The sequence below is a fragment of the Lactuca saligna genome, chromosome 5 (genome assembly GCF_052625555.1).
Source record: "Lactuca saligna cultivar CGN05327 chromosome 5, ASM5262555v1, whole genome shotgun sequence".
Classification (NCBI taxonomy): Eukaryota; Viridiplantae; Streptophyta; class Magnoliopsida; order Asterales; family Asteraceae; genus Lactuca; species Lactuca saligna.
In genome coordinates, this window is record NC_136421.1 from 247,882,142 (window position 1) to 247,893,840 (window position 11,699).

General features: G+C 37.0%; 3 protein-coding genes across 5 annotated transcripts; 1 reads left to right on the forward strand and 2 right to left on the reverse strand.

The window, feature by feature from the left end:
* Positions 1-207: 207 nt before the first annotated feature.
* Positions 208-4,188, reverse strand: OTP51 (endonuclease). 3 transcript variants are annotated; one of them, XM_078995539.1, is made up of 4 exons: positions 3,444-4,188; positions 1,317-3,255; positions 1,164-1,238; positions 208-640 (listed from the first exon to the last, which is right to left on the reverse strand). In XM_078995539.1, exons 1-2 carry the CDS (start codon positions 4,167-4,169, stop codon positions 1,426-1,428), a joined length of 2,556 nt encoding a protein of 851 aa, XP_078851665.1. In that variant the 5' UTR covers positions 4,170-4,188; the 3' UTR covers positions 208-640; positions 1,164-1,238; positions 1,317-1,425. The 3 variants fall into 3 exon arrangements, with proteins under 3 accessions (XP_078851665.1, XP_078851666.1, XP_078851664.1); XM_078995540.1 differs by lacking the exon at positions 208-640 and adding an exon at positions 707-837; XM_078995538.1 differs by lacking the exon at positions 208-640 and having other exon boundaries at positions 1,053-1,238.
* A 1,717-nt stretch (positions 4,189-5,905) lies between these two features.
* EMB2745 (Tetratricopeptide repeat (TPR)-like superfamily protein) lies at positions 5,906-8,370 on the forward strand. Its single transcript, XM_078995541.1, has one exon. The coding sequence runs from the start codon at positions 5,988-5,990 to the stop codon at positions 8,307-8,309; it is 2,322 nt and encodes a 773-aa protein (XP_078851667.1). The 5' UTR covers positions 5,906-5,987; the 3' UTR covers positions 8,310-8,370.
* A 129-nt stretch (positions 8,371-8,499) lies between these two features.
* LOC145047289 (PIF / Ping-Pong family of plant transposase) lies at positions 8,500-9,915 on the reverse strand. The gene has a single exon (XM_078995542.1). It carries the CDS (start codon positions 9,913-9,915, stop codon positions 8,596-8,598), a length of 1,320 nt encoding a protein of 439 aa, XP_078851668.1. The 3' UTR covers positions 8,500-8,595.
* Positions 9,916-11,699: the final 1,784 nt, after the last annotated feature.

Here is an 11,699-nt window from a genome sequence, read left to right on the forward strand (position 1 = left end):
TAGAGTTGGAAAGGATAAAAAGGTAGCCCGGATATAGAAGAAATGTGAGGTGTGTGGTAGCACCCAACTCAGATATTTGCATAGCTTTGGGTATACGATCATTTTGATAACTAGTATTCTACCATGTTAATATAAATGTACACCTACTTGTTTTGTAGGTTGAAAAATTAAATTTTTTGGTTGTACTTTGTATTAATTTGTATAATATTACATAGTTCTCTATGAGTAATCTTGGAGGTCTTTTTTCTAATTTCTTTCTTGCTATCACTTTTACCCGTGATCAACATGGTATATTCTTAATTCAATATAAGCATGCATCTAAGATCCTTGAGAGGTTTAATATGCTCAACTGCAAACTTGATCATACCCTAGTTGACATGTAAGCCAAGATTATTGTGATGCCTACGACACACCAAGTCGTGGACCCAACTCTCTATCGGAGTCTAATTGGTGGTGCACCGATGCACTCTAGGAGAATCGGACATCTATACTTGGTTTAGCAAATCTATCTTTATGTTAATGATTTTCATGAGCCACTCTTCACGATTCTAAAACAGAGCTTCAAAATCTCCTTCATGAGCTTCATCACCCGCCCAACACATATTATGACAATGGTAGTGAGGTCTACATTTCTTACAACCTGGTTGAAAGATTTTAGTCAAACATATTGAGATTAACATTGACTTTGTTTGGGACAAATTGTGATTGGTCAAATTCTAGTGTTGCATGTGACATCTTCATCTCAATATGCCAACATATTCAACAAATGACTTTCATCCTCTCTCTTTCAAGACTTTTGTTCCGGTTTAAATGTTTGGAATCATCGTCCCAATAAAACTGCAAGGGTGTTGGTGTATAAGGTACTGAAATGTGTATTTGGAAGTTAAACATTGTAATATTCAAGAGTCAAAAATAGATCATCAGAAAATATTTTTTAATATATAGATAATAAATAATCTTTTTCACAACCTGAAGCAACAAATAAAGCAGAAATTCAATTACAACTCGGTGACAGTTATTCCTAGCAAGTAATGGTCTTTAAGCATGATAAATAGTGGAAGAAAATACCAATTGTAAAGATAAAATATGCACAAAACAACCACATATAAGTGAGGTCACATAAATTTAGGATGTTAGTGAAGTGTTTTAAAAGATATACATACCCTCAACTAAATCCAATATAAAAATCATGTCCCTTGACTCAAATGTGCAGCATTAGCACCACTACCATTTTCAACCTGCATCAAATAATGACATACAATAAAGTTCAAAACTTTAAGTAAAAGAATGAAATAATTTCATGCATAAAAACATACCTTAGTGTCACTGCAGCAAGATAAGAAATTTCGTCGAGTATACTTGCCTTTCCGTGAACCTATTCTCACCTCTTTTTAAGCCACAGTGTTAGTTTAGATTTTACAAATCCTACAAGATGTCATCTTCACTATAATCAGAATCACTTCTATCGAACTCAACATTTTGGGCTTCTTCCTTCAGATCAGATGCTATGTTCCCTGGCTTTAAAACATCTTTCAAATCCCTTACAATATACGGATCCACCAATTTCCAAAACCATTCTGAATTGCTTCCAAGTAAACCTATCCAGAACACTCTCCCCTTGCGTTTGACCTTACAAGTCAAAGACTTTTTCTGTAATGTTTTAACAATTCGGTCAACTCCATCTTCACTTCCTTTGACCTTCAATAAAATATCTCCAGATGATGTCTTGTAACCCCCATACATGTACCAATATGCAAGAACCCGAGGTGATAACCACCTATGGATTAATTTAGGAATTGCAGGTTGCCCCTGTGGCCAAAACTGGTCTGCATAAAACCCAAAATAAGAGTGGGGTATAGTGGTAAATTGTTCACTAGATGAATCCAACCACTCATGGTACTCATAGGAAATATGTCTCTTTAACACCTTATGTACACCAGAGTCCTCATTGAACTTGAAAACAAGTGTATGATTCTTTCTTTTTTCATCTGATTCAATCTGTACACCACCCAAAAGTAACCCTACCAAAGCTTCTCGTTGTTCTTTACTAAGCTTCAAGATTACAGGGTTCTTAACAGCTTCTTGATTCGAACTCAAAACATGTTCAAGATTCTCGATTAAATCGGGTTCAATGTGAAACTTTTTCTCCTTCATTAAAGTGTAAATCTTTTCTGCTTTTGCATACTCTTTACCATCTAAATACCCTCTTAAAATGGTGTTGCAAGATTCAGTGTCAACACCCACAGCCTCATGACTTTGCATTTCACGTAATGTCTCTTCTGCTTTTTGTAAATTCCTAGAATCTACAAGTGATTTGAGATATATATTGTAAAGGGTACGATTAGGAGGACATTTCTCAAGGGACTGAAGGAAAGTATACTCCAACTTATCGTGCATGCCTGATGTTAAATACATGTTCATTAAATCAAGAAACGATGGCATTAATGTCTTTTTACCACTTTCGATGAATTCTTTCATGACAGATTCTGCAAGCTCATGAGAGTTTGATTTACATAAAATTTCTATTATTTTATGAAATCCTGCAATGCTGGCTGAACCTAACTGTTCTTGCATGCCTCTAAATACCTCGAATGATATCATATGTTCTCCAATTCTTGCATAGACTTCCATTTTATACACAAAAGCTTGAGAAGGAATTGTGGGGGTGATATTAAGAAGCTTTTCCCATGTCTTTTCGGCTTCATTTATATCCCCTTCTTTTGAACAAGCTCTCAAAATAGAGATAAGCACTTCTTTGGTCTCATCAAATCCAGATAATTCCATCTCAGCTCTTAGTGATGTGATTCTTTCTTTATCTATCTTATCTTGATGGCTATGAAGCCAAATAAGCCCACTGTAGATATCTTTATGAATCTTGAATCCAGATGTTACCATTTGATGAAATATGAATTCTGCTTGATGGACATAGTGTTTTGAAGAGTCTTCAGGCTGGGTTAGAAGTGCTTTGAATAGAGAATTGTGAAGGCTAAGGCGTGGACTATAACCTCCTAATTGAATCATTCGATTGTAGATAGCAAATGCTTCATCTAAACAACCACGATTTGATGAACTAAGGTAGGAGATTATGAGAATATGGAAGGTGTATTCTGTAGGGATTAGTCCATGATTGATTATATCATCGAATATCTCTCTACACTTCAAGTATTTTCGCTCCTTGCCCATGTAATCTGCTAGCTTCGTAGCAAGAGAGAAATCAAAACGAAACCAGTGCTGTTGCATCATCCATTTGTAGACCTAAAATGATCCAACAAAATGGCATCACACATAAAGCAAAATAATTCAATAACTGGAAGTTAATTATCTATAAGAGCGAGTAGAAAACAAGCGCAAAATTTCGTATAACCAAGAACTATAGCTGCAGTGTAAATTAAAGGAAAACGTGAACTGAAAACTGAAAAGAACAAAAAAAGATGAACTCTTACCCTAAACCCAGTCTCATTTTCACGAATCCGCATACAATGGACAGCTACATAAGTCATATCTTCTTGATTAACCCACTTCCGCTGAGCATTCAGTATTCTAATAAGCGTAGCAGGCTTATGCGCGGGGAGCTCCTTACACAACCACGCCAACTTAGACCTCCTCCACTGTTCGGGCAGCTCATCCAACTCTTTCATATCAAGAGACGGAGATAAATGTTTATTCTTGGAATCAACATTCGACACAAAAGAGGCATCGAAGTTAAAAACTTCGTTATCTTTATCAAAATCCAAGTTTTCGTCTTCGCCCGCCAATTGCTCGACGAAATTACTGACTGATGACTGTTCCCCGGAATGAGTACAAAATAGTGAAATTCGAGGTGGGTTTACAACATGGGGTTTAAAGAGGGGGAAAGTGCGTTGGATGAGGAGATAACGGCGGTGGTGGTGAGGGAGGGAGGTGGAGAGAGAGCGGAGGAGGGATAGGGCTGTGCGCATGGGTGTCGTGTAGCTTTTACCAGGGGAGGGAATAGAAGAGAGAGGAAAGATGAAGGGAGATAGTTCCCGACTGGTGGTGCTCAGTTGCATCTCCTTGGGTCTTTGTGCTGGGAATTCTTGGCGGGTGTGAAGAAGAGAAAGGGTGGGGATATGGTCATGAAGGCTCGAGCTTCGAATTAGTTTATCAAGGACTGACCCAAGCCCCACCAGCTGTTTAGACGACGAGTTCATATCAGTGGTTTTGAAAGGAATTATGAGTCATGATTAATGAAATTATCAGAACCCATACTCTTCAATTAACTGTAACAAATTGGGTTAAAGAATAGGGTTTTTGACATACAGGGGTTTGGAAGTATTCCATATTTACCAAGTCATTTTACTTTTATTGTGCTTAATTATTGATTTAAAATTTTCATAAATTTTGAACTTTCAAACTTACTTATATAATCTATTAAATATAAAATACTATCATATTTATATTAAAAAAATTAAATTATTAATATAATTATATTTAATTTATTAATTTAAATATAATATTAAATTATATTTTTTGAATTATCACATAGTTAACTCCCATATAAGTTGCCACAAAATGTAAAAAAGTACATTGCCATAGCCATCAAACCAACGACAGTTCATTAACATTTCCTTTACATGAAACAAAGTACATTGTCATGTCCTTTAAATCTAACTAAGTACATCACTACATTGACATTGCCAATAAAACAAGTAATCTACATTGTCATTCCTTTACATTATAAATAAGTACATTTTCATTTCAATTAACATAAACAGAGTACATTGCCATTACATCACCATATACTAAAAATTACATAAGAATGACAATTACTACATGATCAAATGTCTACACACTAATTACATGGCATTTTCTAAGACAAAGTAGGCACTATTAGCATGATCGTTAAGAGAGCAAACATCAAACTAATATAGTATGTAGCAATCACCTATTTATGTTGTGGATAATTAGCCTCGTATACTTACTTTTGTCATCTTCACCTTCATCATAAAGACTTGGCGTGTCAAACCACCTGAAAAACTTGCAATTTCGTTTAGGAAATTGCCAACAAACATACTTATTTTACAAAAAAAATGACTATAAAATTTACAACATCATCACCTAAAAGTTAGGATAACCCCAAAACCTACACCTAGGGTTATCCCTAACCATGAAATCGATATAACATACTACACCTAGGGTGAGTATTAGCCAGGTTTTCAGGTTATACGGTTTTGTGTTGATCACCCACCATGAATAATAATAATAATAATAATAATAATAATAATAATAATAATAATAATAATAATAATAATAAACTTAATCTATAAACCGAATTAGATGTCCATACAACTCAAAACTGTCAAACTGCTTAACCGAAACCGATTAAGGAAATCTTCATGCAGTTTTTTTTCTTTTTTGTTTAAACTGTAAACCAAATAACACTCAAACCTATTATTTGGAAATTTCATGGCATTTAGTATTTAATTTTAGTATAACAACCACCCACCATCATCACCACCACCACCTCGGTGGTGATCACCACCACCGCCACTTTTTCCATCGCAACCACAACCACAACTTTCTCCATCGCCACCACCACCCAGCACCGTCATTGTCGCCACTTTCACCACCCACCATTCACCGTAACCATCTTCACCACCCACCATTGCTGCCACCACCACTATGTGTCATCACCACCAGCCACCTCACTTTCACAACTACTCACCACTACTTGTAACAACACTATTTATTATTTTTATAATTTATATGATGTATATACTTACATATAAATTATAAAACAAAAAATTAAAAAGACAATTTCCTCGTTTTATATATTATTTTAATTTCTTTTTTTTTTTCTGCTATTGAATTTCAATTTTATTTCCTACCAATAACAAAATATGAATTTGGATTCGTGATAGATATAATTTCTTGATTCCACATTTTTGTAACATTCGGCGAAGATAGTCCAAACACCCCGACGAGATTGACTTAAATTTGGATTGTGAAGAGCGAAGATAGTCTTACGAATGTTCACAACCAACCATGTTCGTTTTCAACTGTCCGCTGAAATGAACCTCCTTAAACCCTACCGGAAAACTCTTCAGTTCTCCACCCTCACCTCCTTGCCGCCACCACCGACGGCGCCTGATGTTCATCTTGTCGGAAAAGCCATCACCATCCTCAAACGCCACCATTTAATCAACCTAGATCCCCTATCGTCCCAATTTACACCTCAATCAGCTTCTTATTTACTCCTGCAAGCTCAATCTGACAAAACCCTAATCCTATCATTCATCAATTGGGCTCGCCGGCGTCCCTTCTTTGATCTTCAATGTAGCTGCCTCTCTCTTCACATACTCACCAGATTCAAGCTCTATAAAACAGCTCAAATCATCGCCGAAGACGTAGCCATTAACTCCCCTGGTGATGAAAATGGAGAATTAGTTTTCACATGCCTTAAAGATACATACTCCGACTGCACTTCAAGCTCTGCCGTCATCGATTTGTTGGTAAAATCTTATTCTAATTTGAAGTTGGTCAAAAGAGGTTTAAACACAATCCATTTAGCCATATCTCATGGTTATATGCCAGGTGTATTGTCGTATAACTCTGTTCTCGATGCGATTATTCGGTCTAGCGAGCCGATTAAAGTAGCCGAGGAAATGTATCAACATATGATAAGAACTGGAATTTCACCAAATGTGTTCACTTATAATATACTGATTCGTGGCTTTTGTGGGGTTAGGGATTTGGAAAAGGGTCTAGAGTTCTTCGCTGAAATGCAGAAAAATGGTTGCTTGCCTAATGTTGTTACTTACAACACATTAATCGATGCTTATTGTAAATCAAGGAAACTTGATGATGCATTCAAGCTGTTCAAGACAATGACTAATAAAGATTTAGAGCCGAATTTGATTTCTTATAATGTCATACTTAACGGATTAGCTCGAGAATGGAGGATGAATGAAACAGATGAAGTTCTTGAAGAGATGAAACACAAAAGAATCATCCCTGATGAAGTCACTTATAATACTCTTGTGAATGGGTACTGTAAAGAAGGTAACTTCCACCAAGCACTTGTTTTGCATGATGAAATGACACGAAATGGATTATCTCCTAATGTTATTACTTACACTTCTTTGATTAATAGCATGTGTAAAGCTCGAAATCTACACAGGGCTATGGAATTATTAGAACAAATGCGTGTAAGAAAGCTCTTTCCAAATGCTAGAACATATACAACATTGATTGATGGCTTCTCCCAACAAGGATTCATGGATGAAGCTTATAAGCTATTAGATGAAATGAAAAAGAAGGGTTTCTCTCCATCGATTGTGACTTACAACACTTTGATCAATGGTCACACTGTAAATGGGCACATGGAGGATGCTTTAGGAGTTCTTGATGATATGAGTAAAACCGGATTAACCCCAGATGTTGTAAGTTATAGCACAATTATAACTGGTTTTTGTAGAAATCAAGAGCTAGATAGAGCTTATGAAACAATAAGCCAAATGGTCGCAAAAGGTGTTTTACCCGACACTATCACATATTCGTCACTAATTAAAGGTCTTTGTGATCAAAGAAAACTAACAGAAGCTTGTGATGTTTTTCAACAAATGTTAAGAAACGGTTTGCCACCTGATGAATGTACATACACAGCTTTGATAAACGCTTATTGTGTGGAAGGAGATACTGTAAACGCCCTCCATTTGCACGATGAAATGCTTAAAAAAGGTTTGCTCCCAGATGTTGTCACTTACAGTGTGTTGATTAATGGCCTTTCCAAGAAAGCAAGAACCCTTGAAGCAAAACAGATTCTTTTCAAGTTGTATTATGACAATGGTGTTCCGGATGATGTCACCTACGAGACATTGATAGAGAATTGTGGTAACATGGAGGCGAAGAGTGTGGTGGCTCTAATAAAAGGGTTCTGTATGAAGGGGTTAATGAATGAAGCAGATAAGGTGTTTGATAAAATGCTTCAGAGAAAGGAAGAGCCTGGGGAAGCTGTTTATAATATTATGATACATGGGCATTGTAAAGGTGGGAACTTGAGGAAATCTTTTGATCTTTATAAGAAGATGGTGAGTCATGGATTTGTTCCTCATACTGCTACAATTATTGCTTTGATTAAAGAACTTATAAGAGGCGAAATGATGGTGGAATCGAGTGAAGTTATAGAAAATGTGTTGAGAAGTTGTAGGATTAGTGATGGTGAAGTTGCAAAAGCTCTTGTTGAGATAAACCATAAACAAGGAAACATGGATGCTGTGTTTAAGATTCTTTCTGAAATGGCTAAAGATGGACTTCTTCCAAATAGTGGCAAAACTGCCTATGCTCAATGACATTTTGTAACAAGTTCAAACATCATAGACTTTGGAAAATTAGGGATTTCATTTTGCAAAATCACATTTTCATGGTTTATCATCTTTTATATAAGATTGTTATGAATAACATGGCTAATAATCATCTGAGATTAAATTCCCCAAACTTGAGTTAGTTTTACATACATAATTGGTAGCAATTACACACTACTTATTACGAAAAGGATTAAAAATATTTTCTAGAACAAAGTTACAACAAGAGGAAAGACAAGAAAAAAAAAAAAAAACTACAACCTTACAATTAATTTCATCTTGAAGAAAGCCTCTGGTAAAGATCATCAGCTAACACCTGCCTCAAGCTTTCTCCAAAATTGTAGTAATAATTCTCACTCTCCAAAACCCTAGCAACACCACCTCTCTCCTCCGGCTCCTTCCACACTTCTGGTTCAGGTTCCCTTGCAATCTGACACAAATTATGCAACACACAACAAGCAACAATCGTCTGAGGTGCATGATTCAATCCCACATTCATATCTTGAAGAATCCTCCATCTGCCCTTCAATAATCCGATAGCTTCCTCCACCACTTTTCTCCCTTTCATCAACCCCTCATCGAAAGTGTTCTGAGCTGGATTCCCAGTTCGGTTCCATGAAAATGGAGTTAGCAGGAATGATAACAAGGGGTAGCACCAATCTCCGACGATGTAAGGTCTAACGGGATGCCCTTTCACGTTCACAACTTTCTCCCATACAATGTCGCCTGAAATCAATCTGTTGTAGAGCAAACTATCACGGAAATGGGTAGCATCGTCAAAAGCGCCGGGGGCTTTCACGCAAACATCCCAGAAGATTTTCTTGTGATCTGCGACTACTTGGAGTTGAATTGATCGGAATCCGTGTGAGTTGGTGTAGATGCTAGGGTTAGGGAGGTTGGAGGGGAGGCTGTGGAGGCGGATGTGTGTGTTGTCAATGGCGCCACATATGTTAGGGAGGGATGTGATTTCGGCGAACGAGGCTGTGGTTTCCTGGAGACGTCGGCGGCCGGCGGGGATTTTGATGAACTCAGGGTAAAGTTTAGTGGATAAGAGGCGGGTGACCATGTTAGTGATTTTGGAAACGAGGTAGGGTTCAAGGGAGTAACGTTTAGCGACGGTTTTAGCGGAGAGACCGAGAGAGAGACGGGAGAGAACCATGGCGACGGCGTAGTCGGAGGGGAGGGAGAGGTTTGACTGAGCGATGTAGGGTTTGAGTTTGTCGACGACGGTGGTGAAGACGGGGTACGAGAGGCCGTACATGGAGCGCCATTGGGCGTCACGTAAAGGAGCTTCCATTGCCCAGATGCGTTCGGTGGAGAGGGCGCGGAAGGCGGCGACGGAGTATTGGGAAGTGGTTGAGGGAGATGGAGGTGGGGATGGGGAGGAGCGGGGTTTGCGGGTAGTGGAGATGTATGAGAGGACGGAGGCGATGGTGAAGAATAGAAGAGGGGCGGCAGAGGTGGATGTGAGGAGGGAGGAAGGGGTGGCTGAGGTAGCGGAGGTGGAGGAGTCGGAGAGGATGGAGGTGGTAGGGTCGAGTTGATTTTGAAGGTGGAGTAGGTTGGACAGCATAATCAAGAATGATTGATCCATCTTCTTCCCAAAATTTACACTCTTTCAAATCGAATTGATAGATTCTAAATTCCCCTTTGTGAAACCCTACTCGGGTTCATGGAGGAACACGATTATGGAGTCGCAGAGATCACCGTTGAAGATGGATGGCGACGGCGTTGGGGGAGGTTTCGGGGGTGAACGGCCTTTTGTATAAATATGGCAAGGTGTACTTTTAAACCTTCTAGTTTCATGGATTTCACTTTATGACCCATTGAAATCATCATTTGTGCTTTTACATTGAAAAAGCTCGGCTCAATTTATTTTGGTAAACCGTATATCAGTTTTGGCTTGTTATTGGGGAAAACTCCAAATTTGGTTTTGCTTATTTGAAATAAATCGAAAAGAAAAAATAAAATCAATTTGCATCCAACATTCAAAATGAGATTTATTTGTAAATTTAGTTAACTTGAAACATTATTATATTTATTTAATTTATTTTTGATGTTAGATATGTTTTAATTATTGAAAAATGGGTCTAAACCCCACCCCATCCACCATTCCCTCTTTCGTCGTCACTTACCCGTAGCACTACACAATATTGTGATTCTTTCCACTGTGAAGTTCAATGTCCTCCAATTTTATCTACCTCTTATGTTATTACACAACTTCGTTCGCAACTAAAATTAATCCAACTATATATTAAATAAATATTTCATTCACAACTAAAATCAATCAAACTATACATTAAATAAATAGTTTCTCTCTCTTAGATATATCCAACCCAACTTTTTATACCTATTAGCAAACCAACTCAAACCATTTTTTATTATATAAATAATAAATTTTAGGATTATTTTTTATTCTACTAATATTTATTAGAAAAATTAAAAATATTTTATTTAGATCTATTAATAAATTATTTATTTTAAATATAAAACTAAAAAATATTTTATATTTATTACAAAAAAAAAAAAACTTAATAAAATAGATAAACAAAGTTACAATCAAAACATGAAATACAAGATTACAGATACGAAAGATGCAAACTAAATAATTATCCATCAATATCAAAATTTTGCCATATATGCTCAATCAAACCGTTTTTCAGAATGTTATGAGCTTCTCTATTGCGAAGTTGCGCCCTATTGGTCATATAACTGGATAGGTCTGCAATTCATTGAGTGAAATATTCTAAATTTTGATCGTCATCTTCAATATAGATTCTTCGTTTCCGGTTTGTAGGCTTGTCATTTAGAAATTCAGATGGATCATAATAGTGAATGTATGTACAACGTTCATCCTCCACAATCATATTATGAATGATAATACATGCAATCATAATTTTCCTCATCGTATCTTTATCCCACAAAAGACATGGGCGTCGAAGGAATGCAAAACGAGCTTGTAGAACTCCAAATGCTCGTTCAACATCTTTTCTAGCTGCTCTTGATGTTCATCAAACAACTTGTGTTTTCGAAGTTGAGGGGAAGTTATTGACTTGACAAAAGCAGCCTATGAGGGATATATGCTATCAGTGAGATAATATGCCATATTATTTTCCTGACCATTCAAGACATAACTTACATTTGGTGCGCGACCTGCTAAGACATCATAAAAAACAGGAGACCGGTGAAGGACGTTAATGTCATTACACATGCATGGTGTTCCAAAGAATGTATGCCATATCCGTAAGTCATACACACAACAGCTTCCAAAATGATTGTTGGTTTACCGCTTCTACCTGCATATTATCCTGCCCAAGCAGTGCGACAACTTTTCCATGTCCAGTGCATACAATCAATGCTTCTTATCATACCTGGAAA